Source organism: Colias philodice, chromosome 7, assembly GCF_061535455.1.
Source record: "Colias philodice isolate Cphi_HAF_F1 chromosome 7, ilColPhil1 Martin Lab GWU primary, whole genome shotgun sequence".
NCBI lineage: Eukaryota > Metazoa > Arthropoda > Insecta > Lepidoptera > Pieridae > Colias > Colias philodice.
In genome coordinates, this window is record NC_143092.1 from 8,184,386 (window position 1) to 8,210,524 (window position 26,139).

General features: G+C 35.0%; 1 protein-coding gene across 5 annotated transcripts in view; it reads left to right on the plus strand.

Annotated features, from left to right (window-relative positions):
- The first annotated feature begins 706 nt into the window (after positions 1–706).
- Positions 707–26,139, plus strand: part of mnb (minibrain) — a 126,880-nt gene continuing 101,447 nt past the window's right edge. For 2 of the 5 annotated variants that reach the window (XR_016315889.1, XM_089697531.1), the window contains exons 1-3: positions 707–1,769; positions 19,182–19,360; positions 20,532–20,633. Coding sequence is in view for 4 of the 5 variants with exons in the window: in XM_089697531.1 (XP_089553657.1) it covers positions 1,706–1,769; positions 19,182–19,360; positions 20,532–20,633 (345 nt within the window). In the remaining variant the exon portion in view is untranslated. Of the gene's footprint in view, positions 1,770–13,502; positions 13,918–19,181; positions 19,361–20,531; positions 20,634–26,139 lie in introns of those variants that run through there. The other 3 variants (XM_089697533.1, XM_089697532.1, XM_089697534.1) reach the window with 3 other exon arrangements.

Genomic DNA, 26,139 nt, shown 5'->3' on the forward strand with positions numbered 1-26,139 from the left:
CACAGAGGGAAGACGAAACATAAATGTACACAATACACATGCTTTCAAAGTAATATTAGTTTATTTCCTAACCTCCAATTTTTTTGTACAAGCGTCTAAATTGAAGTATGAGTGAATATCTCAACATATTTTAAAATACCTGACTAAAAACATTATCTGTAGACAAAAACAGTATTTATGATTGCTTAAAATTCAAATATGTAACTACTTAAAACAACTTTACTTATAAATATGTATTGTACACAGTTGTAAAATAAAGTGTAATTTAAAAGAAATTAATAACGATCAAACATTACAATTAATATATGAGATACATTTTATTCAATTATCGCAAAATTAGATTTAGTATAGTTATCCTAAATAAATATCTTGAAGTCATTATTTTAAAATAAAAAATGATATATATTTTGTAATACATATTAATACAATAAAAATAATAAGCATTTCTTAACATTAGATTGTAACTGGTAACATTGGGATTTCACCAACATTCTGTACTCTATGGTTTATGACGATAAAAATTATTTCTAACATGCTATTTTCATAAAAATATTTAAAAGTCATCCTCTCAAAATATATTGAAACTTTAAGCATTAAAATAGTATCAAGCAGCTTAATTTATTTAATTTAATAATACAAAACTATAAAATCAACGCTTATAAACTGGCAATAACGTAATTTAAAAATAAAAAGAACCAAAGACAAAGTTCGTGGTGCTTTTGGTAAAGTCTGCCATGTTTTGTCCTACTTGTCGCGCTTGATCAACGCGTTCGCGATTTCGGTTCCAAAACCAATAATTTACTGAATGTAACACGGGCTGTGCTTTGTTTACAAATAGTGTAGTTGGTGACGATATAATTGCTTTAGTGAATTTTAAATCTATCGATCAGTTTTGATACTTGTGTGTTTAATGGTGTAGTTCGTATTTCGTAAAATTTTGAAATCGTTCACCGATTCGCTTTACTTGAAAGCTATGCAAGATTATTGTTCGTCTGTACAGAGAATTGTTTTTATTTAACGTGGTGAAATAAGTGACTTCTCTGTGACGCAACCCACGTGCACAATACAGCAAGCATCTCTCATGCATATTTGTTATTATTTTGTTCGCGGCTAGAGAGTTCGATTCGAGTCCGTCTGATTCGGATCGAAGAAGGCAAATCGCGTCGTCCGTCTTGCTCGCTCTCGTCGCATTCCGTAACATTGCGTTCAATTTATTTTCATAAATTGAAATAGAACGGTGATATTTTTTCGCGTGTGCATTATTGTTTTGGTGCGCAAAGAATAGAGGATAGTTGTGGTGGTGTCGGTGCGGCCGGAGCGCACGTGACGACGAAGTGTTTGGGTGTCAGTCTGGTAGGGTTGGCGGGCGCCGGGCGCACGCTACATTCCGCCTGCACTCTGCAGTGCGGAGCGCTGTAGGCAACGGAGGTGAATCACCGCGTGTCGTGTTGATCGTGCTTATTTACGCGAGTGCATCGTTAAGTGCGTGAGCGGAAGTGCGAAGGCATGTGCGGCGCGAGTTGGCGCCGATGACACCGCCGTCAAAGGCGACGGGGTTTTTAAGCCAGTGAGCGAGTGCTAGCTATGTTTCTTGGGTTATGAGTGTGTGACAAAGTTTAGTGTACTGAGGACACTGGAGCCCCTAGACGGAGTTGGGCCCGCCGGGGCGGCCCTGGTGCTTCTCGGGGCTCCGCACGAAGGCAAAATGGCAGCGTGGAACCGCCACCACCATTTCAACATGCTGATGGACGAAAATGCCAAAAACAAATGTAAGTTCATGAACTTTTTTATTTATTTACATATAACATTGCATCACAATGTTTGTTTTTATTTAACATAACATGCTGCTGCAGCTGAAAAACACATTGCAGCACATTTGTATTGTACCAAAGCAATCATTTACACTATAATCAAGATAAATACCTCTTGTTATCATGAGTTGAGATGTTGTTGGTAGTTCAATATATTTTCCATATCTAAATATCAAAGATTGAATATTGCAGGTGAATTCTATATTACTTAGTTTGATATAGATCTTTTTTACTAGATAACATTTTTATTGCATGTATTATACAAGGTGACTTATTATAAACATTTTAAAATGTATTTTTTGTCAGGTTACAATTTTAATCTCTCATAACTTATAATTTTAAAGTAAACAATGACATTTTAAGATTTTATTTTACATATATGTAATTTATTCAGCTTACCAAAAAAAAAGGCTTTTATTTATTTTTATTGTTTTTCCCTAACAAATATTACTTAAACTAATAGGTTACGACTTACGGCTAGGTAATGTTTACTATTTTTTAATCCAACTCAGTTATACTTTCACCCTTTTAAAACTATTACACCTATATCAAGTGACCTGTATATTCCACATACTACAATATTATATTATAGTTAATTATTAATAATTTTATTCATCTATATCAAATTGTTTGACTTATTTCTTAGTAAGGATTTTATTCAGACCAACTAGGAAAATCAAATAATAACAAAGCTGCCTTAGTACTTAATGATATTATTTTACACTTATTGACTTAATAATACAAGTTTTTATAGTATATGTAAATATGAAAGATAGCTGGGTCGTAGCAAAAAATACTATTTCTATGAATACTAAAAAGTAATCCTGCGGTGGAATCTAGTACTACTAGGATTGAATTGCTCATCAACAGTTATTGAATGATTTTGACAAAATGAATATCATCAACTTGCAGTATACTTAACAATGTAGTACATAAAATATATATGTCACGGCTAAAGGTAGGTGAGAACATAAACTTAAGATTAGCCGGCTAAACTTAGGTTTATTTTCGACGAGGTGTTAATGTTAGTTTGTTCTATCTTTAGCCGGCTAAACTTAAGTGTAACCGCAGGCCCGTGGCTAAAAATGTCGGGGTGGGTAGATTTGGTTAGCGCCGGGCCGGTGGAGGGCTTGAGGGGCCCGCACAGTGCCAGAAAACACTCGCCCTGTTCCTTACATGTATTATAGTAACCAAATCTACCCACCCCGACTCAGGGCAGAAAGCTGGTGGCTAGGTTAGGTTAGGTTAGAACTCTTAAGACCCGCACGAGCCGAGCGAGCGCAGCGAGCGTGCTGCGGCAGCAGCCGGCGAAGTGCCAGAAAACACTCGCCCTGTTCCTTGCATGTATTATAGTAACCAAATCTACCCACCCCGACATTTTTAGCCACGGGCCTGCGGTTACACTTAAGTTTAGCCGGCTAAAGATAGAACAAACTAACATTAACACCTCGTCGAAAATAAACCTAAGTTTAGCCGGCTAATCTTAAGTTTATGTTCTCACCTACCTTTAGCCGTAACATATACATAAGAAAGGAACAATATACGTAATGTAATAGTTGTTATTGCTTTAAAGAGTGTATAATAAGCAATTGCAATAATTTTATACTACAATTATGTAATTAAAAAAAATATATAATATTTTACAAAACAGTACACACTCTCAGACATCATTTTACATGACACAGGTATTTATGACAATTATTTCTTCTTGCTATTATTAATTACTTTGGAAAGAAGTAAAAAAGTTTGGAAAGAAAGTTGCGCTATTAATTTTGTTAAATCACTTTTATCAAAACTTTATCTATGGTAAAGGGAAATATCAAATAATTTGGAAAATCCAAAAGTGCACGCCTCATAATTTTTTTTTAATAAATATTTATTAATTATTATTTTTGTTTATTTAATAACAATTAAACCACATCGAATCAGACCCTGAAAAATGAAAGGGTTCTATTCCTGAGCATACTCAAGCGTAAGAGAAAAAAAAAGACTCGATTAGTAAAGTATTTCGGTCGCTATCGTGTTAACAAGAAAAAGGATCCGCACATACAGACACACGGACGTCCAAGACAGAACTTTTTTAAACTGTTTTTTAACTAGTTTAAATAACAAAAATAACATCAAAAATATCATGAACGTTACAAAAAGTGTTTTTTCTTAATATGTGTGTGTATGTATTATCTTACAAGTGCAATGTATGATACATAAAGACATTTTAAGTTTGAAAAATCAGATGTTTTGCGCGAAGTGACAGTAGTACCCACCTCAACGCTTCGCTCATGAGGCGTGCAATATGGATAAATTTATAATTAAGTCATAAGTTTTTATGTATGCTTTGGTGTATACCGTAAATAAATAAAAAAAACTCACATAAATAATAATTGGGACACAACAGGCTAATACAATCAATACAATACAAAATAATAATCAATAGGGATAAACCTGGAATAGGTTTTAACAATGGATAATAATTTAAAAAATTATAATTGCATGTTGATATTAATCTATAATAGCACATACTACTGTATTAATTAAAAATTGATCATTTTCACTTAACCTCTCAACCACCAAGCGGCCAGATCTGACCGCGACACAATAGATTTTCTATTGTGTCTGAGATTCCGGGGGCTGATGGATTAAAATAAATGTTGTAAAATTATAAACTTATTGATACTAACGAACTTACGAAGTTATTTTTATTTTCTGAAAAAAAAAAAAACATTTACAGTAGCTAGCAACTTTCTTTTAGTCTTGTTAAAACACTTTCATCGGTACGTACTCATAGCAAATATTAGTATGTACTGATGAAAGTATATTAGTATATGCATTTTTTATAGTACGATATTAGGCATGATGCATAATATTCTTCTATAAAAGCTAAACAGTTATTTATTTCCAGTATCCCTTCACTCTGTTCAATCAAGTTATCACCACATGAAAAATTTGCCTGTTGTGTAAGCATAGGCCTTTGATGTTCTTTGTTAAGCTTGTAACAATCAAAGTTGTGCATCAAGTTTCATGGATTCTTGATTCAATGGACACAATACAATTTTCCATTCTATCACCTCCTTTAGTTAACACAAGTGCATGTGAATCTCTGTGTGTGTAGGTGTGTGTGTACATTGTTGAATGCACAAATCCCTCTTACCTGTGGATATCACTGCCCTACATCCCTTTGACCTGATTTTCCACTGGCATTTGAAGAGGGTTGAGTTGTAAACCATATTACATGGCGCTTTATGTGCCCCCGTATTTTATTAAAGTTACATTTACGTATTTCAGCGAAGTTATACTCTGTAGGTAGGTATGTAATTAACGGATCCGACGCGTAATTTTTGTGGGTTGTTTTATATCCTTCATCATCTTAAATACATAATTCTATATGTCGTACACGTGTATAATACGTCAGTACCTACATTAAGGTATTTTTAAATAGGTAATTAAAATAGAAAGTGCCGTGACGCGTTTTAACGAGTTCGATGTATTCGTGGAAACGTAATGTAATAAATAATATGTAATTTGTACACCATTACATTCGAGCATGTGTGAAAAGTATAGCATCGTCCGATAAATTTCCTAACGTGCCCACCCTAAACTTTGATCTAATTCACTTGAACCCTGCATTGACGCTTTTATTAGATAACAAGATTTTTACGCCTCTATCGGTTGGGGTAGAATTTGACAGTATTCAATTGGTACACAATTATCCCTATCACCGTTACAATAGCAGTAACTTTGGATTATTGCTTCATTTTACTAGATTTTTGACAATACGGGCTGTCGGGAATCCGTGGGAGTTATTATGTATTTATTTAAATTCCTCTATCCAGGTGTTGCATCATGTAAAGTTGTATGGTATCCAATACTTCAGTTTTAGATCAATTCCGAATTAATATTAGTTTTACATTAAGACGTCTTATTATACGTAATTTATTTAACGAAACGTAAAATCATCTTCCAATCTTAACTTCATATCTCGTCAGTATTTAAAAATATCCATATGGCTATTTTAGATAATGTAACTGCAGCAACAATCGGATTCAGTTACAGCAAGAATTTAGCGTTTTCTCGAATTCCATTGAACAGAACGTTTGGGATTCTCTCTACACCCACGCGCTTGGCACTTCATTGGAGATAGTCACGCCGGATCTACCTAAATAAAACAAAGATACTGCTCCCGATACCCAGTTTCTGTGAAATAGGACAACTGATGTTTGATTAGCTTATTGATTACTTTTATCAACGATTCGACCTTTTTATTCTTGCTTTTCACGTTTCGCTCACAAATTCTTAATGCTTAATGCTTGGTTCAAAAATAGCCCTCAAAATACTTCTAAATGCGATAAATGGATAAAGAACTAGAATGGGATAATTACAGTTGGAAATTTATATACTCTGCCTAGACCCTTATACCGATTAGAAAGTTACTCAGTAAAATACTGGCTACGAACTTTATCTGTAGGCAATTAAAGGGATCGAGCTTTAGTCCTGTTGACTTATCTAGCTTCCGATTCTGGTCCATATTGTGTTTATATTCCGTTTGTAAATATTTTAGTTTACTAGAATTTTAATAATCTCATATTCCTAGATCCTGCCCAATATACAGGGTGTCCCAAAAAGTAGTGATATACTGAAGCTGGGAGGTAGAGGAATTAGAGGGCTATCCGAATCACCCCCATGTGTGTTATGCGATTTTTCGTACTTTCGGAGTTATGACGTTTTTTTCAATTTTTCATCTATCGCCGAGTACGATCAAATTTTTATTTATGGTGACGTGAATTATTGCGCTAGATACTTGATTTTTTTTGTGTGCTAAGCTGAAAGATAGGCCAATTCAGTATGGTAACATTTACTATCGTTAGATCTTCAAATGGAATAAAAAAAGAATTAAATGCCAAGAAAGATAAAATTACCCAGTATGCTCATAAATTTAAGGGCCCATAAAAAAATAAAATCACATAAAAAAGGTTTTCCATTTGGCTTTTAAAAACTTGCTCTATCGATCAGGTAGCTACCCTAAAAATTTCATTTTATTATTCAGAAGGGTTCAATCGAAAAATTGAAATCTAAATGTGGTAAGTGCAAAATTTTTATTAACATGATGATCACTAAAACCAATAAATAGGTGTTTAATTACCAGAATTTTTTTAAAATAGCCCCGCTGTTGCTCAATGCAAGTGCGACATCACCGTAAAAAGTTGTCTTTTAAATGTCTGAATGCTCTTTTATCATTTTTAATGGTTTCTTCTGCTACTATGAATTTCCGGGTTATTTCGTCCAAATTGTGGCAGTCTCTCGTCTTTGTAGTATCCCCACGGAAAAAAATCAATAGGGTTTATGTCCGGAGACCGTGGAGGCCAGGCTAAAGGGCAAAAATACCCTGAAAGATGGATTGGTCGTTGCAGCCTGCGCATGCGCCGGTGACGCCTGCTTTAAAGCCTGGCCTCCACGGTCCCTCGACCTAAACCCCATTCATTTGTTTCAATGGGGATACTAAAAAGACCTCGGCTACTTGAGAGAATGCCACAATTTGGACGAAATAACCCGGAAATTCATAGTAGCAGAAGAAACCATTAAAAATGATAAAAGAGCATTCAGACATTTAAAAGACAACTTTTTACGGTGATGTCGCACTTGCATTGAGCAACAGCGGGGCTATTTTAAAAAAATTCTGGTAATTAAACACCTATTTATTGGTTTTAATGATCATCATGTTAATAAAAATTTTGCACTTACCACATTTAGATTTCAATTTTTCGATTGAAGCCTTCTGAATAATAAAATGAAATTTTTAGGGTAGCTACCTGATCGATAGAGGAAGTTTTTAAAAGCCAAATAGAAAACCTTTTTTATGTGATTTTATTTTTTTATGTGCCCTTGAAGTTATGAACATACTGGGTAATTTTATCTTTCTTGGCATTTAATTCTTTTTTTTATTCCATTCGAAGATCTAACGATAGTAAATGTTACCATACTGAATTAGCCTATATTTCAGCTTAGCACACAAAAAAAATCAAGCATCTAGCGCAATAATTCACGTCACCATAAATAAAAATATCATCGTACTCGGCGATAGATGAAAAATTGAAAAAAATGTAATAACTCCGAAAATACAAAAAATCGCATAACACACATGGGGGTGATTCGGATAGCCCTCTTCGTCCTCTACCTCCCAGCTTCCGTTCATCACTACTTTTTGGGACACCCTGTATATTTGATGATAATTAAAAAAGAAAAATGTGCTATTGAAAACCGTAACATAAAAACAATGTGTAAAAGTAAAAAGTATATAAACGTACTAAAATCGTAATGCGCGTCTTAGTAACACAAAGAAAAGCTCTCTCAAACCCGCATACGAGGTGGGATCAGAGAGCCGAAATATTTACAGCTCTACCGAAACCATCAACAGACTCGAATTTTTGTCCGCAATCAACTTTCATTCACTGTCTGAATCTGAAAGCTGTTGCTATGCGGATGTTGGTCTCACTGCTGCTATTAAATCCAAACGCTCGTGCACCGAGCGTCATGTAGATGATATCGTGTTTCGAAAGTAACTTGCTATAGTTTACCTGTGTTTAGCGTTTTCTCATTTCCTTTGGTCCGCTTGTGCTCGTTAACATTTATTTTATCGAAATTTGCACTTATCGCTTTCATTGATACCTTAGCCGCACCCCACTCAGTTACCGCGGCAAGTTGATTTCTAAAGAAATTGGTGATTTTGTAATAATTATTGTAAACTATATCATTTTAAGAAGAATGCATCGAGCTCGCGCATAGCCGTTAGGTTTTTAACGGTAACCGTTTAAGTGGTCATGTCTTAGAAGCGGTGAAGTCGGGCTGGCTCATCGGTGAATGGTCACCTTTCTCCGACACACAGTCTAGACGATCCGTCTTCGACCTGTGAATGAATTCTACATTGGAATGCGGAACCAATTCAATCGAGCCCTACCTTGCGTTGTCGACAGCGCCGCTACAAGTGAAACTGTTTCCGATAAGTAATTAAGAGATTTTTAAACTTCCCATATGGGGAATATAGGCTAAGTAGGTTTTAAATGAGTTTGTGATACTGTGTTGCATTTTCACATGTATATTTTAAAAAATGGCAAGCAAACGAGCATGCGGGTCACACTATGATAAAAAGTCACCGCTTCCTATGAATGGAATACCCGCAGTATAAACTATAAACCAGTTTTTTCTTTGCCGATATTTACGGGAATAGTGTCTTGGGATTTTGACACAACTTAATTGAAAATTACAATTTTGGACGATATTCATCTTAATGAATATTGTTTTCTTTAAACAGTTGGCACGTATGTCTGAGTGATAAATGATCAGTGATTGATATTACGTTTTGTGGCATTGCAACAGTTTGTTGGAACTGCGCGCAACGGGAGGATCTCGCGTGGGCCACAGTCCACGGCTATTGTATAGTTATTCATATACATTTTAAATAGCCAAGATTTCTCCGCCGGTCTGTTGACGTTCTACTTGCATTCGACCCATTATATTCGCGGCAACGATTTCATTGCGCACCGGCGACCATTTGCATTTTAATTGGATTAAATCTCGCTTACGTATCATATTATTCTCGGCTTTGGTGGTACCGATGACTTCTTATCATATTCTGTATTTTATCAATTTAACAAATATTCAGTTTATCCGTATCTAAACTCCCATTTGCAACGAATAACCACACCAGTTAGTTAGATACAACATTATAATATGTAATTGCTTTATTATTATTATTGATATCTTCTATTTATTTTTATTTTGGATTTACTTACGTACGATTTCATGTTCCGATTCAAAGATTAAAAAAAATATATAATATAGGAAGTTGCTTCTAGTCAGGAAAATGAGTTGCGTGCTAAAAACCGTCGCGTCGTGATTTTAATTTGCTGTACGTGTGTACATATTTCGAATTTTCCACCTGTCACGGAGACGTAGTATAAATACTTAGTTAAGTGTTATTATAAGGTGCGTTGTTGCCGGAGTGTGACGACTCAGCCCTAAAGTGCCCCTCGGTGTCAACGACCGGCCGCGAAGGTTTTTGCGCGGGCAACGGTGGTTTATTTTAATAAATAATAATTGAATGAGTATGGAAAGTAACAGCTTACAACTAAATAAATATGGTTGTGCCAATATATGTTTTGAATGCTAAATCGTGTACGCCTTGGGGATGACGTGCGTAGATGCTAACCTAGCTCATGTGGGGAAAATATAAAACATTTTTAAATGATTCGTCCTTGATTAAATATTGAGTGTGTTAATTCGTCTTTATATTCCCCGTAACTAATTACTGTGAACATGTCAAGTAAGTTTTCGCAGTTGTGCATAAAGTTGGCTTGCTCTTTTTATAAAAAAAAACAACTCCTATAAATAATTTTATAAATCTATATATTTAGTTTTATTTGCGAAATGATCTGATCGATTTGTTTTTCCTTTAAGCACCTACCTTTACCTACGTGGTTATTTTGTGACCTTCACACTGTGTGTTCATTGCCCTATTGATATGAACGGGTACCTACTTTCAACGGTAGAAGAAACAAGATATATGTACTGTGTACTGTTGGTAATTAATGGATATGCTCACTTGTCTTATATGGTTACTTCCTGTAGGTAAACCATATTGTAATTGTTGTGTGCTGGTCGTTAAGTTTTATGAAAAAGTAAGGCGAAGTTAATTGGCAGCCATTAAACGATGACAGTCGCATCATTCATATGTTAATGATTCATAACTCATAAGTCTTAAATGACTTTTATGAATGCAACTTGAAAATCGTAATAAAACAAGACTGTTGAACGTGAGTTTTATTTCGATTAGTTCAATTTTATAAGAATTTCAATTTGACTCATGAAAAACTTGATGCAAGTTTATCGAAACTTGTGTATATATGTGGAAATATAGAATTCGCCAGCATCCCAACTGGCCCCAACGTCGATGACCGCTGGTTTTTGCAGGCAATCGCCGCCTCACTTATCTAGAGCGAAACACCTACATACTTTGGATTGGTTTTTAGATATGTACTGTGATATTGTTTTATGGCTTTTATTCAGTGTGTTGAAAATCTTTATAGCAGCATGGGTTAATTCAAAGTACATATTCATATTTTAATAATATTATATCAAAGAATGTAAAGGACATGATTCGTCCTGCTGTAGGCAGTTCTCTATTCAGATTTGTGGTCTCTTGAATTGATGAGAAGAAAAATAATGATAAAGTTGTGATAATTGCTGATGAGAGTCTGTTGAGAATTTGATGTGATAACTACATTAAGTTTATTTGATTTTATTTTCTTGAATCTGTGTACAGTGTATACTCTATTTCATCAATGTTCAGTACATAACATTCATACAAATACGTAAACATATTTAATAAATTAATAATACGTCTGTTGGTGTTTAATTTCATGCCAATTAAGTAGTCTGTTTTAATGACAATAAGTGTTGATTCTTTGATATGATGGATCATTTTGATACTCTTGGATGCAATAAAAAATTTGCCTACCTATTACTTACTTTCTCACAAATAAAACATATAAGGGCTGATTTTTCAATCCTTGGTTAATACTTATTCGTCGAATAACGTATTACACTACCATTTCAAAAATGTATTATTTGCCCGTCTTTGACAGTTTACGGGTGAAATTTTAATTTTTAATATTATCGTGTAATACTTTATTGGGCGCATAAGTTTTAACCATGACATGGATTGAAAAATCGGCCCTTAGTTGTACAAATTAGAACATAAATTAATATAATAATAACAAAACATAGCAAAATAACTAAGCACTTGAAGCGTGCCGCAACGAATCACGCGCGCCGTCTCATTCACATTTCTCCGAAATACTTTTTCCTCGTCGTAACGGTCAACGAAAGTCGAGTCTCCGAGAGCACAGTGACCGAATTTGTTTGCTATCTCCTAAGCTACAATTGCGAAGTCATCAATGATCTATTTAGTATACGGTAACGGCGCGGGCGCTTTCGCGCGCATACCCGTCGGGCCTCGGGTTAACGGCCAGACGCGCGAACCGGCCGTTAAACCTGAGCCCCGCGATCTGCAGTTAGATGGTCTCATCTATAATAACGTCCAAGATCTGTGCACTGTCCAAACTCGTCGAATAATGAGTGTCCATTTTCCTCAATTCGCATTGCGTGGTGTGGAAAGGACAAAGGTCACGGTCATGACACACGTGCCACACGCGTTGCCGACTTGGACTAAGCTAAGTGTACCTACAATACATACTTTATTATTGTAAGTATGATATTAGGTACCAGCCATATTTGTTTAAGTCCTTACTCCGACTCCATCTCTTTACCTAACAAATACCTAGATATTTCAGTTCCGAAATTAACTTAGACTTCGTTTTTGTCCTGCAAGTAGGTGTTCTATGATTCCATCATATTTAGAATAAAAGAATTGACCCTACCAACATTGCTAATTAATCAACGTCTCAATTTCGGCGACTCTTTGAAATGTAGGCTTATATTTTTCTATATTTGTTTCTTTTCTGTATGATTTATTGTTTTTTCTACTTCCTGTACACAGTTTCAATAGGATGTTTCTTATGGACAATACAGTATTGTATTTGTTATCCAACTTTTCCTTAATGAGCTTTACCCATTTAAATGTAGGTACATAATACCATAAAACGAACAAAGTAGTATAAAGGAAAATACCTGAACGTAAAAATTCTTATGTTTTCGTGTTAATTAAAATAAACAGCGGCACTCCATTTTTTCTTATTCACAAACAAGAGGTATTTAAATTACAGTAATAACTGTAGTATAACAAATATTCGGCGTATTAAACAGTGAGTAATATTGTAAAATCCACTCGATTGTATGTTGATATTTGTACTTGTGTGATTCCTAGAAAATCACAATTGACATACGAAAAAAAACAGACCAGTGAAATTTATTATGGCTCCAAGGGTCTTATTTATGCGACAATGCTGCCACTACGAAAATCTACTAGATGCATTATTCCTCTGCCTAAGTACTTAATAGAAAACCCGCTGAATTATTCACACTCCAAGACAGCTAATAAAATCGTGCTCGACAAGACGTTGGCGGTCGATATGTAAAGAGATGAGATCTATTCCGGAATAATGTGTTGGTGGGATTGTTTACGCTACGGCTCCGTTCTAGGAAGGATTTTGTCGTAGTTTGCTACCCGCTTGTCTCTAGTTTGTTCGCTAGCTCAGACGGGACGGGTACACAGGTGGGACGGAGCTTGCAACGAACGTCTGCAGTGGTGCTTTTTCATTCTTTGTTTGCGTCGAGGATTTGCATACAATCGAAGAAATTGCGTGGCTAGCAGCCGGGAAAAAAGGAATTTGGCTTTGGAAAAATTTGTTTGCAGCCCTCTTTTATCGAGTGCATCAAAATGCTGGAATTTGTAATGCTGCGAGCATATTTATTATCGAGACATTTTTGGTAATACTCATTAAAAACTTTTAATAGCCAGTCTGACTAAAAAGTAAAACTTGACATGTAAATATGATAATCTACCAGTACGCATGCAATACATAAAGATAAATCTCAGCGATTTCGAGCTAGCACGTCAGTCAATTTTTAATCTAGTATCGATAAAATCGCGTTCGGCCAGCGTAGTCTGGCGACATGTTTGTCATCTGAATCACGTGGCCTTCCGCTCGTTTATTACTTACTAGCGTCGAGTTCACGCGTTAGTTGCGATGGACGGTTTGCGCCGCGCGCCAGCATACCTTTCTTATCGATGATATTGACGTATTACGCGTTCACAACAACGCCACGTGTATAAAGTTGCACAACAATAACACGCGGGACGCGAGCGACGCGCAAGGACGCGGCCGAGAACAGTCTCGCACCTCAACACTCGATATTTAACAATAAAAAAGCAAATGCGAAAGATGCCGCAGCGCCGAACCATGATTTCAGATAGCAGCGAGCTGATTGAAGTGCTTCTTTGTTTTAATAATACAGTGTGGCCCACGGTCTTTGTTCCCGAACCGATTGATTGTGTTTAGTGATAAGTCCTTTGTTCTGTGTTTATATCGGAGTAAGTGTATAACAATTTGGCGGCGAGGGATGTCTATGAAATCGGAGGAAAACAACCATCAAAGTAAGTTCAAATTACACGCAAGATTTTAGTAGTACCTACTTGCATGGAGGGATATAAGCGATATGAGCTGAGATAGACGTTGCTAAAGCGGAATGTTCGTAGATGAGAAAATTGCGCAGTTGCCTCACATGGCTACTCATTCGTCTTATTTTAACTTTGTATTGCTATACTACCTTTAAAAGTTTATTGATAGATCGGCACGCTTACAATTCTGCGAAGTGATTAATACCGAAAATAAACAGTCATTTGAAAACGCGAGTCAATGTTTGTCACGAATATTTCACGCGTTTTCGTCCTAATAGTCAGAAAGGCAACCGGAACTTAAGATACAAAGAATTATATTTTCGTGGTCGAGATAAACGTATATTGCGTCATCGATTAGTCTGTTGAACTGATTTGATTATTGCAAACAATAATAACGAGTGCGTTAACTTAATGACAATTCTATAAGGGGTTTGTAAATCGAACAGTAATAGCCATATTTATACTCAATTATGCACGTTAGGTGTTAAATGAATATAAATAAAACTGCATTTGCGGTACGTAAATAGCGAAACGGGCTATCTTGAACCTCCCACGCCACCGAGTAGTCACATTCCGCGCATAGCTACCACAGGTTGTCGGCCGGCACCGCGGCCGGTTTCAAACGGCCTGCACTGGTGACGTAGCAGCTTACCTCGTTCGTCGCCCGCATACACCAGCTTCACGTGATCCATTCAACCTCTCGCCGTTGAAGCCTTTTAGATCCGGCCGGGGAAACCCACTAGTAACACACAGCTCTCGTCAGACTGGTCGGTAAACTGCGCAGTTAAAAGCGAGCTTGCTATAATATAGTTAGATGCAAAGATCGTTTGCGCTTTCGCCGCCTGTTACCTTTCTACGTTGAATATTTAATTTTTTGTATCATAAACCCCCATATAACTGGTGATTTAAAGAATGTCTTGAATATTTTTGCATTAAGGCAAATAGATGCAGAGATAGAGTTAATAGATTATATTCGTCCAAACATTAAAATGAAAAAATGCTGAAATATTCTTTTTCTTAAATCTGTTTGCATTATAATTCATGAGGTCCCTGGTAAATTTTCTGTGTTCTCACGTGTTGAAGACGAAAGGTATCTCTTAAAATTGCGTGAGATTTTTCTTTACACGTGTCTATCTGATTATTACTATCTACTTATGATTATGAAGCGTTACAAAGTGCTAACCCTACGCTTACTACATATTAGAAAACATGTTGTGTGCTGTGAAACTCTGAAAAATCATTATCCTATTTGCTGTATATTTGCGCTATTGTAGTAAATATAAGGGCTATTGTGATATCTAATACACGCGCACAATTTTATGACTTTTTTTTTATGTTTTTTTATGAGTTTTAAATTTTGCCTCACCCTACTTTATGCATGAGTAGGTCTTGCGTTTTATAAGAAAATCCCCTTTATGCATACGCCCACACAAGTAAGGGTTCATACTATATTCTTAAACTTATTACCTACAAACACTGCAATTTGTTATTACCTGTAAGCGCTTGTAAGTTAATTATTATTACATCTTTTACATTTGCATAACCATTACATTACACAACCCTGCACTACTAAACGCTTTCCGATTGTGTTAATGAAAAAAAATACTAATCACGTATTGTTTACATTCCAAACCAATTATAGCTATAAATGTCTTAATTATATGCATCCGGATACTTCGACTCGTCAATGGACGAGATAGAATATGAACGAAGAATAATGTTGACATTATTTCTATAAAAATATATTATGTACTTTGATTTATTTTTTCCGTCATGAACATAATAGTACAGATGTTATTACGCGGTTCAAATTGCTTCTAGAAGTAACGGTCCAACTTTAATTGGCTCCAATGACGAGTAACAATTTTTGAAGTTGTAACAACTTTGTAAAGTATTAAAACAAATCGGAAAATTTTCAGTCTGATCTTGCACCGTAAGCGCTTGTTATGTCACCCAACAGAAGAAACTTGAGAGTCATCTTCGTACAGCTAAGCTGTGAACACAATCTTTGTTTGAAAAAACAAGCATTTTTAACGCTTGTTTTTATCATAACGCTGGCTTTATGTCAGGGCTTATGGCTGTAAACAAGACGTTAAATGTATTAACACTGACTACTTATAATATTCGTGCGTAGGTTATGTGCGGTTGCTCTATATTATCGCATTATAAGTGACCATAACCAGTTTTTAAGCGTTCTTATGTTACCGTTGGTAGGTAGCTATCAAAGTTCAGGCAGTCATATAGCCGAATAAGGTTCGAATCGTATGTTTCGGCCTTAGTTAACGTAACCGCGTTTCACAACAAACTACGCAGTACCGATCACATGTTGGGTAGCATGCGCTCCGCTGCACATGTGACGTGTGATCGCGATAGAAAGGCTCGATCTCGAAGGCTAATTGTTTTTGTTTTGTTCTTATTATTGGATATGTGGGCACCGTGTTTGTAGTGATGACTACCCTTGTTATGTCGAGGGAAATGATAATACTTATAAATATATGAATATGTAACATTTTGTCTATTCATTGAGCAGATTTTTATGTTTTGCATTTATGTTTCAGTATACATTTTGTGTTTGATATATTATTATCTATAGAAAAAGTCAAATTACATAACGATTGTCACGAGAAATCTTTTCCAATTCCTAAAACACCTCACCTGTAAATTGTGTGAACTATTTGAACTGAATATTATAGCGAGAAATAGTAATTTAAAGTTCGGATATTAATTTAAATTTTAATATTCAGCTGTAAAACACGAAGTCTAAGACGTTGAACGAACTTTTCCTCCTAAACACTGCACGTCAGGCAACGGCAGTCGCGACTCGGCGTGGACGGTGCTGTTTTATGAAATGTCACTTTGCCAGACTGTAAATAAATAACGTAGAATTAACTTGTCTGTGACCTCTGCATTCAAGACTGTTTTTGTCATTATCATTACGGTTTTTAATTCACTACCTGAGAAGCTGTTTAGTTTTTTCCAAATGTTTTTACTATCGATTGTAGATTGTTGTTTACTTAAAGATGCTGAAAATTGTTTATTTCAGAAATTGATTCAGCTAGTTACCTGTTAATGTAAAAAACTTAACTTTTGATTTTTAACAGAGCTCGAGCAGAATATTATTCATCGTGGTATCAAATGTGAAATGTCCAACTTTATTATTACTCCAACTTTATACCGATAATTGTAATAAAATGTAAGCAAGGTAAAATGTCAAAGTATTAAAATTTCAAACTTGTCAAAACAAATACGAGGGAGGCTTAGTGAGTCTCTACTTAGGTGCGTTCAAGTTTGCGAAATATTGATACTTACACATTTTGTATACTGTTACAAGTGTAATGTATGCATGAGTTGAAGAGTTAATGTAGGGTAGCTGGCATGTGTTTAGAAAACTTTTACAATATGTCTTATACGTAAATAAACAAAATGTGAACGATATCATGAATAAATTTATCTTATACGCCAGCGGTGAATGAATATGAGTACTCAAAAGTATAAAGGGAACATGTTCGATGTTCCTAAAATTCACCTTCTCCAGAGAACCATCATCACATACAGAAATATACTATGACTAAAGCGGGATCATCGAAATATATTTTCTCGGAAAGTAAACGTCTGTTTGCATATGATACGTGATTCATAAGAAAAATGTTGAGGTGCGCGTGTGGGCGGGCAAGGTGAATGCGACTCGTTTATGGAAATCTGAACTATGGCACCCGCATGATTGACACACGCCGGGAAAGTACAATATTGTATCTGTGTAACCGTTTTATTGTCTGTTTTAGGTGAAATACAAATAACCAATCGCGTAGCATCATTTTAAGATAGTGGGATTGATATTATTGATATACTAGTGCCTCCTATAAGTTCATTAATGCTGCAAAAGTTTCTTTCTATAATTAGTTATTGCTTGAAATATGAATTATGTTATGATTGAGCAAACTAGTTTACGCCTATGGACGCCTACAGGACGGTTTATGTCTCTTCTTATTACCTATACAATATCCATTTTATTAGACCATAAAATTTCCTAAGGTATCTAGCGCTTATCTAAGACAATGTCGTTAAAACATTATACCGATTAGTATCTTTGTCAATAGTTAAATGCATATCGAGACAATTTAAGGATCAATATAAATAAAAAAAAAACTATTAACTTATTACAGATATGTAAATCTATCAGTGTGTGCTTTAAAGTAGTAATACATACGTCTTATTTTATGACTTCAAACAATAATAATAACAATTAGATATCGCTTAAAATAATTGTTTTAGGTACGGTCTATTTCATTGAATGTTATTCGTAGTCAGGTAAAATAATCACAAATTAAATATTATGTACTAAATGTTATGTTATAATAACTCGGAAAAGTGTTTTGTTTGAAGTAATTTTGATTAATCAATTAGCAATAAAACCTTTGTTACGAATTACGATTGTTTAACACGCAGCTTTTATATTTTTTTAATCTAGTTGGGTATTAATGGATTAGAGTTATAACACAACATCAATTAATAGATAATTGAATAATACTTTGCTTTATGTTTACAATCTAACATTAGACGCTGAGAACCGTGTTCCAATTAATAATAATGTAAGTAATAACAAATGTTTGGGTTTCATAACATTTGCGTTATTTATTATTCTAGTATTATTTATAACATTAATAAATATGTTAAAAATATACCCTATACATATAAGTATAGGTAATTAATTCAATTGCACAGTTGAGTAAACGACGACCGTTTTGTGAAATGGATTTCAAAACGAATCGAGCTTGCAATGCAAGAAGTATGAATCACATCGGAACCCATAGTAATGCATTCTTATCGCTCCGGCTCTAGAAAGTGGATTGAATAATTTTAACTGACCCGACTGGTCAAGAGATTTTACAGTATACGAGTTTGTAGTTACATAAGTCATGTTTTGGACCAACATTTCAGATAACTGATAAAACTACATTTGCTGAGTATTGTATACATGTATTGAGGTATTGTTTCTAGTACTTATACGCTTTTAGCTCGTAAGAGACAATAGTTATAATTTTTACTTTATATAATGAAACCTTTAATTTATACTACAAGCAATATACAAACATATAGCCTTGCAGAACAAAACAATACGTCTTAAAAAATATGTGTTTCCGAGTTTTTATTTGTAATTACTTGCACTACAGATTTGACGTACGGTTATAATTTTTCCAAGGAAGCGTCACCATGTGCCTAATGTATTTGTTTTGTTCCAGTGGGCGTTGTCGGCGGCGGCATGCCGGAGGCCGCCGGCGGCGAGCGGCGACACGTGCCCCTATACGGGCGGCTGGTCGCCGAGGACCAGCTCGCCTCCATGAGCGCACCGTCGGACATTCAGGTGAGCGCCCCCGTGCGCAACCCAAGAGCTTTCCTGCGCTACCGTATCCCCGCCCAGGTAAATGATGCACGAGGCAGTTCGGGCCACAAATCCTAAACGTATATCGGCCGACACTAACTGGGTTGTCAGGGTAACGCGGTTGAGGTGGTCGTTGTAGCCGTGTAGGGTAACGATTTGTAGGTTGCAACTAGGATAAGAAAAGTTCTAAAGACAATACAAGAAGTTTAAACGAGTATTCTTATTTCAATGTTTTCTAATTAGAAAGTCGGTCCTTTTTAGATAAACGTTTGGATAAGGAAGAATTAGAATGAAATTATTTTTTTCTTATATTTTTTATTGGTACATTTTTAAACATAAACATGAAATATAATCGTGCAAAGATAGGCATGGCAACTTTTCAGAAATTGATGCTTTTGAATAGCATAGTAGGTATAGTATGTCCAAACTCTCGTTTCTCTTCTAAGATTCTTGAACACGCGTTCGTCTGATTGTTTTATTAAGGGAGTATCATTAACGCGCGTCGAGCTACACATTATGCACGGCTAAATAAATTATCCCCCTTAAGTGCCACTAATTTCGTACAACTTAGTTCTCTTTCACTGAAGGGTTGATGTGCTCACGGGAACGCTTAGACATATTGCCACTCGTTTCTTTTTTCGCCCTAGTATATCGCATTCATTCGATGTATAAATTTTACCACTAAATTCTGTTACGAACTCTTGTATGATACATTATAATACGAAATACGGTTAGTAGGTAATACAAATTAAGGTTATTTTACATTGATACACTTTCGAACTCCCATACATGAGACGCCGTGCAAACGAGCTATTAAAGCCATAATTCAAAGCATTGATACGAACGAACTGTCTCGTGTTTATTCACCATTCATTGCCTTATCCTCTAATAAGAATGCGAAATTCTTATTTAGACGACGGCAATTTTCCGCAATATATTTTATTTAAGTAGTACTTTACATATTTTGTTCTATAATGCTTTTCGTTACCGCGTCCATCTTGCACGTTTCATTTATTATTCACCCTTAGTGTTCTTAGTCAAAATATACGTTATTTATACTATCATTCATTACAACTCCTATTTTTCTATAGCTTTTTATTTGTGCCTGTACTTCTTTGTGTTGCAATTATATTATTATCTACTATTTATCGTTTATTGCTTACTGTGGCTCGACAGCGGCGAACTAATCAGCATGTTTTCGTGTCATCAGGCTATGCAAGCACGGATACCACATCATTTTCGGGACCCTTCGACAGCGCCGCTAAGGAAACTTAGTGTGGACCTTATCAAGACATACAAACACATTAATGAGGTAAGTTTGTTAGTTATTAAAAAGCCGTGTAATTTCTACGTATAGTGCACGTGACTATAGGTAGGCTGTATTTTACACCCACTCATTTCAAATTGCTGTACATTTAAATATATTTTTTATACGAGGTTAATAATATAATGAGGTAAAAATAACTTAATAAATTAGATATAATGTACAGTTACCCAATAAAATATATTATTAGACAGAGCTTAGTTTATCCATTTTCGGAATATATAAATTAAATTCTATTTCTATTTACGATTAAATTAGTCGCCTTTCGGCTATTTTAAAAACGTGTACAAAATCTAGATCTAGATCAACCGTAAGTTATTTTTAGTTGGACTACTATCGCACGTGTTGACTTCCACAATCATAAATATATTTTAATATAATTAATGTTTTCCGAAACGACACCAAATGATTTTTTTCGAACATTGAGAGTGAAATATTATCCTTATAAAACATTCACAAAACGAAGGCGCAAACTGCCAATCAAAGCATTACCGTTTTAATTTATTCTCATTGAAGATATTGTGGTCGTTTACCTACATTGAATTGGCACGAGTCGTTTCAATAAGCGTTTCCAGTAATTATTTATTGTTTACATTGTCATACACGGAAATCGTTCGTCGCCCTTTTCGGTATTTACTATTTACAGCTTGTTATTATACTATTTACTTTATGGGTCCCTTCGTTTCCGTCGATTGTGTTAAAAACTGTGACCTCTCGTTTTTTTATTTGATTGCCCGGTGTTGTGTCGAAAACGCTATTGTAACTTGTACGTAATAGAAATCAATAGTTCAATCATAATATTTACGTTTTCTCATTCGTACACGTAGTCTTATAAATATCGTTTATTTATTTCAGCAATATATTCTCACATATTCGAGATAAACACAACTTAAGTAATAATAAAAAAGTATCGTTCCCGAAATCTCGTGCCATAAATATATCTATGATTACCCAATTCCATTCACACGGTCTCCAAATAAACATAATATATAAAGCAAACAAACAAGGCGAGTATATTGGGTAGGTCGGTCTGCCTGTGACCTTTATACACGTGTGATTTTGCGGCGTAGGACGTTGCTCGCTGCGTCACACTCTCGCCAAGTAGTGTTTGTTCCCGGGAATTGCACATAAAGCTCTTGAGTACACTTAATTACTTGTTGTTGCTGGATGACTTGTAAATATGTATTTGTTCTTTTTTAATTTTTTGAGGTGAGGCGCCGAGGGACAGGCCGAGACGTTTTGTTCATTAGGGTTTCATTTAATTGCTTAAAATAGCCGCAATCGAAGAGAATTGTAAAAATTCCTAAAGGAATTTTTCAATTAGCATCTAGATGTTAATTTCTAGGAAGGTCGGGGCAATACTTTTAATTTTTTTTTGTCATTAAACCTAATCTCAACTTGAGTTAATGTATTCATCGAAATAACCAGTAATTAACTGTGTTTCGTTACCTTAACCTATGTAAATAATAAACCAAACACGTATTTATGATAAACATCGGTCCACGGGCGGCAGTGTTCATACTTTATTGGTATAGGTTTTATAGTTACCTTGTACATTTGATTAATATTTAAATATGTAACGGGAGCATGGGCTCATTACGTTTTATTTGACGTATTCATGTCAATAGTAGGTAAAATTCTTGAATTAAGGAATATCCTTATAGACCGGGAGATATTGACACAAAATTTCGAGTCATTTGTAACAGGATGGCGGTTCTACAGGGTTCTTAGTACGCAATGACAAAAAGAAAAATGATGAAATGATTATTAATTTATATAAGTGAAGATTTCCAACACCTAGATCTTTGAAATTTTGTATTTATATTCGTTGATCCTCAAACTTCCAGGAAAAATAAGTGCCATACTGTTACAAATCGTTTGACTTTCATATTTTCCGACGAGTTCGACTAACGCCCACGCGACTAAGCCGCCGGTACCAGCGTTCACACCATCATTTTTCTTTTTTTCATTGCGTACTAAGACCCCTGTCGAACCGCCATCCTGTTGAATTTGAAGAATTTGCGTATCGAGATTCTTTTTATATCTTTATCTTAAAAATACTGAAATGATAAGTCTCTGTGTTTCTGTTTTCTCATGGTAAATTATTCGATTGTTTTCTTGTTATGTTGATATGTCAATATCCATCGTAAAGTAGGCCTCCATCAAAAGGTTTTGTAAGTTAAGTGTAAACTTATGTTCAATGTATCAAACGGAAGCCTGGCTGTGAATATCCCGATGCATTGTTTCGAGTCACCAAATGTTTTGGAAGCGAGTGCGTCACATACGCGGCCATAAATATTATCGTTTCGAAGACACGTGGAGCGTTCCCCTCCGAAAACGGTTTATTTTTAAATTGTTATATTTAGACAATATCCTATTTGTGTTGCGATATGGTCGTTACCCTACAAGGCGTTGTGTTTACATGGCTTCCCGCCAGTTTTGTATTGGAAAAAGTCATTAATTGGTTTTTAAATGGTATTGCATTATTATATTGGCTCATGGAATAAACTATAGTAACATGGTACGTTGGCTGAAACTGCCTACTGAAATTTTTATTAATTTATCATAGTCTGTATTTTTACACATTTTTCGAGAAACAAAGGAATAAACTTCATATATTCGTCCTTTGTTATCGTAAGTGCAACGTAAATACTTTCTTTTAAATTCGTCAATTGTTTTCCTCAATGTTTACAATCCATTCATATTGCAATTCTTGCGTCATGCACAATTGAATAAGAATCATTCATTGTCTATTGTAGAAACTTCCAATTATTATCTAAACTCTAATGCATACAATTTCCTATTTATTTTATTTGATCTATATTTTGAAAATAGTTTAAAACGCTGTCACTTTTTGTCAGCTTTAGTTTTTTTGATAGTTTCGTTTATTGAAGAATAATCATGTTCAGTTTGTCATTCCATTAAGATTCGAAAGGACACTATATGTATTTGTAAAGATACAATTTGAAAATATTGAACGAACGGTATTAATTGATTTTCTTCCATTTTCAATTTTCCGAGAAACCTTTTCACATGTGTAATTACGAAAGACGATAGGAAAATAATTGTACGTACATTTTCCAGTTGCCCTGCAAGCATCGATGTGTGCGTGGGTAGATGTTATTATCTCAACGTGTGTGTAGGTGTGAACAATTCATTTTCGTTTCGTTTTACTTTCCATAAATAAGTTTAATAAAGGTTATGCTTTTTATCACTTGTTTACTATAAACGATCGCAGAAACAGTGTATAGGTTTAAATTATTCTTCATTTATCTGTAGTGTTACAATCGAGGTGGACGGGTGTCGTGGTGTGTAATATAGACGGATTGCAATATTTATGTTTATCACTCGCTTATTTATTACCTATTTTTCATTAATTGATATATCACTCCATGTCCATATGTTTCTAAGTTGCTTATTATGCCCTTACCTTGTAATAACTATAAAGTACTTTATCAGGCCGCAATGAGCTAGTTATCCTTCATAAACAATATTATTTGTTCTATATTTTTCTTTTTTATAAACTTTGATATTTGCAATGAGTATTTTCGATTGCGTTACATTGACTTGGCACTTTTTCTAGCTAGTTATTAATACCAGATTGCGGTTTTATCGGCCGGCTGATTGGTTTCAAATAACTTAGTTGCATCATGTAGATTGTAGGGCATTTCGGTGACGAACAATAGATCATGATGAAACTATTTGACAATTTCATAAACAAAATAATATGATGCAATTCGCATTGTACACTATATGTTATCAAATAATAATTTATATTATAACAGGCAAATATGAAATGATATGATTTAGATTCACGAAGTAACTGATGTAATTTAATTCGTATGCGAATATTGTACAAATTGTTTTTGACGTCATGACATCGTGTTTACGCCATTGCAAATTATGATTGTTTCGGTACGCTGTTAATATCAAAGCTCGCGCAGGAGCCGGTGAAAGCTGGCGTCGAGATTATGAATGTCTTGAAACGTCGCCACTGAAGCAACGTTTGCACCGTATGCAATAGACGACAATGAGTAACGTCAGTGGGCGAATTTCGCAAGTAACCGTTGCGATTCGAGTCAAGGAGAGCTCGGATCAATATTTATAGTTCGGTTACTGACTCGAGATTGACTGACCCCGTTCTGCGGCCGGGAAGATTTATCTGTGCGTGTTTTATTAACCATCATTAAGAAACAACGGGTTTTGAGGAAATTAATGGGGCGGATTTTATTATTGTTGATCCGGCGTGCAACACATTGCACCATTTAATACCGCTTAACATATTTTGATTCTTTTTACTTTGTGCATTTAATGGAAATGTTGCGTTTGAAGGTGATGAAACACCAATGATTACGATTAGATTATGTTACAGTTTTGCTGTACCAGGAGCGTTTTTGGTGATAAATAATTTAAAAACTAACCCAGATTCGACAAATTACGAGTCATGAGATAATCATTGACTGTGTTGTGTATTTATAGCTTTTCAATTAGCAATTATTAGAACTCAGAAGCAGGCCGCCAGCGGTATGGTTTGATGTCAGTGTTGTTTGAAGTAATGTTATGAAATCTTGTTACGACTCCTGAACATATTATGTTGCCGATGTAAATATTCGTTCCCTTTCGCTTCATATGTCATTGAGAATTTCACACACACACAGGAACACGTTTACACACATGTAAATATAAATACAATATTCGGTAAGATAAAGGATGGGAAAGGTAGAGGAGAATCTATTTATTATTGAGATTATGTAAATGCACAAGTTTGACAACGTTGGTAGGTATACATTGTAGCTTATTTTCATTTTTCACACTTAACGGCTCAAAGAAGTTTTCCTATTGTTTAATAATTGCATCATACTTTCGTGGAACTTGGTTTTTTAATCTTCGTGCCGTTGATAAGGATGTCTTGCCATTGTAACTGGGTTTTACACGACGCCGTTAAATTTTAATTAGGTTATCTCCGCGCGAGCGGTATCATGAGGTTTATCTCATGATGACTGTCAACTTTTTATTTTTTATTACACATTAGGCCTTCCAAAAATAACTTGTTTGATGATAATAAACGCCCGACCCGCGTTAAAAATAGGCCGCTCAAATTTCCACAATAAACTAGTTCTTGTCATGTTTTCAGGGAAATTGAGTAGCTTCAAAAACAAAGTTGAATGCTTTCTATACTTTTTTTATCGAAGCGAGTGTTAACAAAAAACATCTTAATCATGGCATGGTATTTTTGTCGGATCATTAATTGTGTCACAGCTTGAAAGGTGTTTTTCTGAAGAGCTTAAAAATGGAGACCAAATGTTTCAATAATATTTTCTTTCTAATATTCCTCCAACCGATATAACTTGTGTACTGAAATAAAGCAATTTGTATTATGATTGACAAATCGTTCCATATAAATCAAATGAAAATAGCGCCAATGCCGCGATACATGTTCATCTGATTCGCACAAACATTATCAGATGTTAAGTAACTTTCTCGGTGCGCCGTC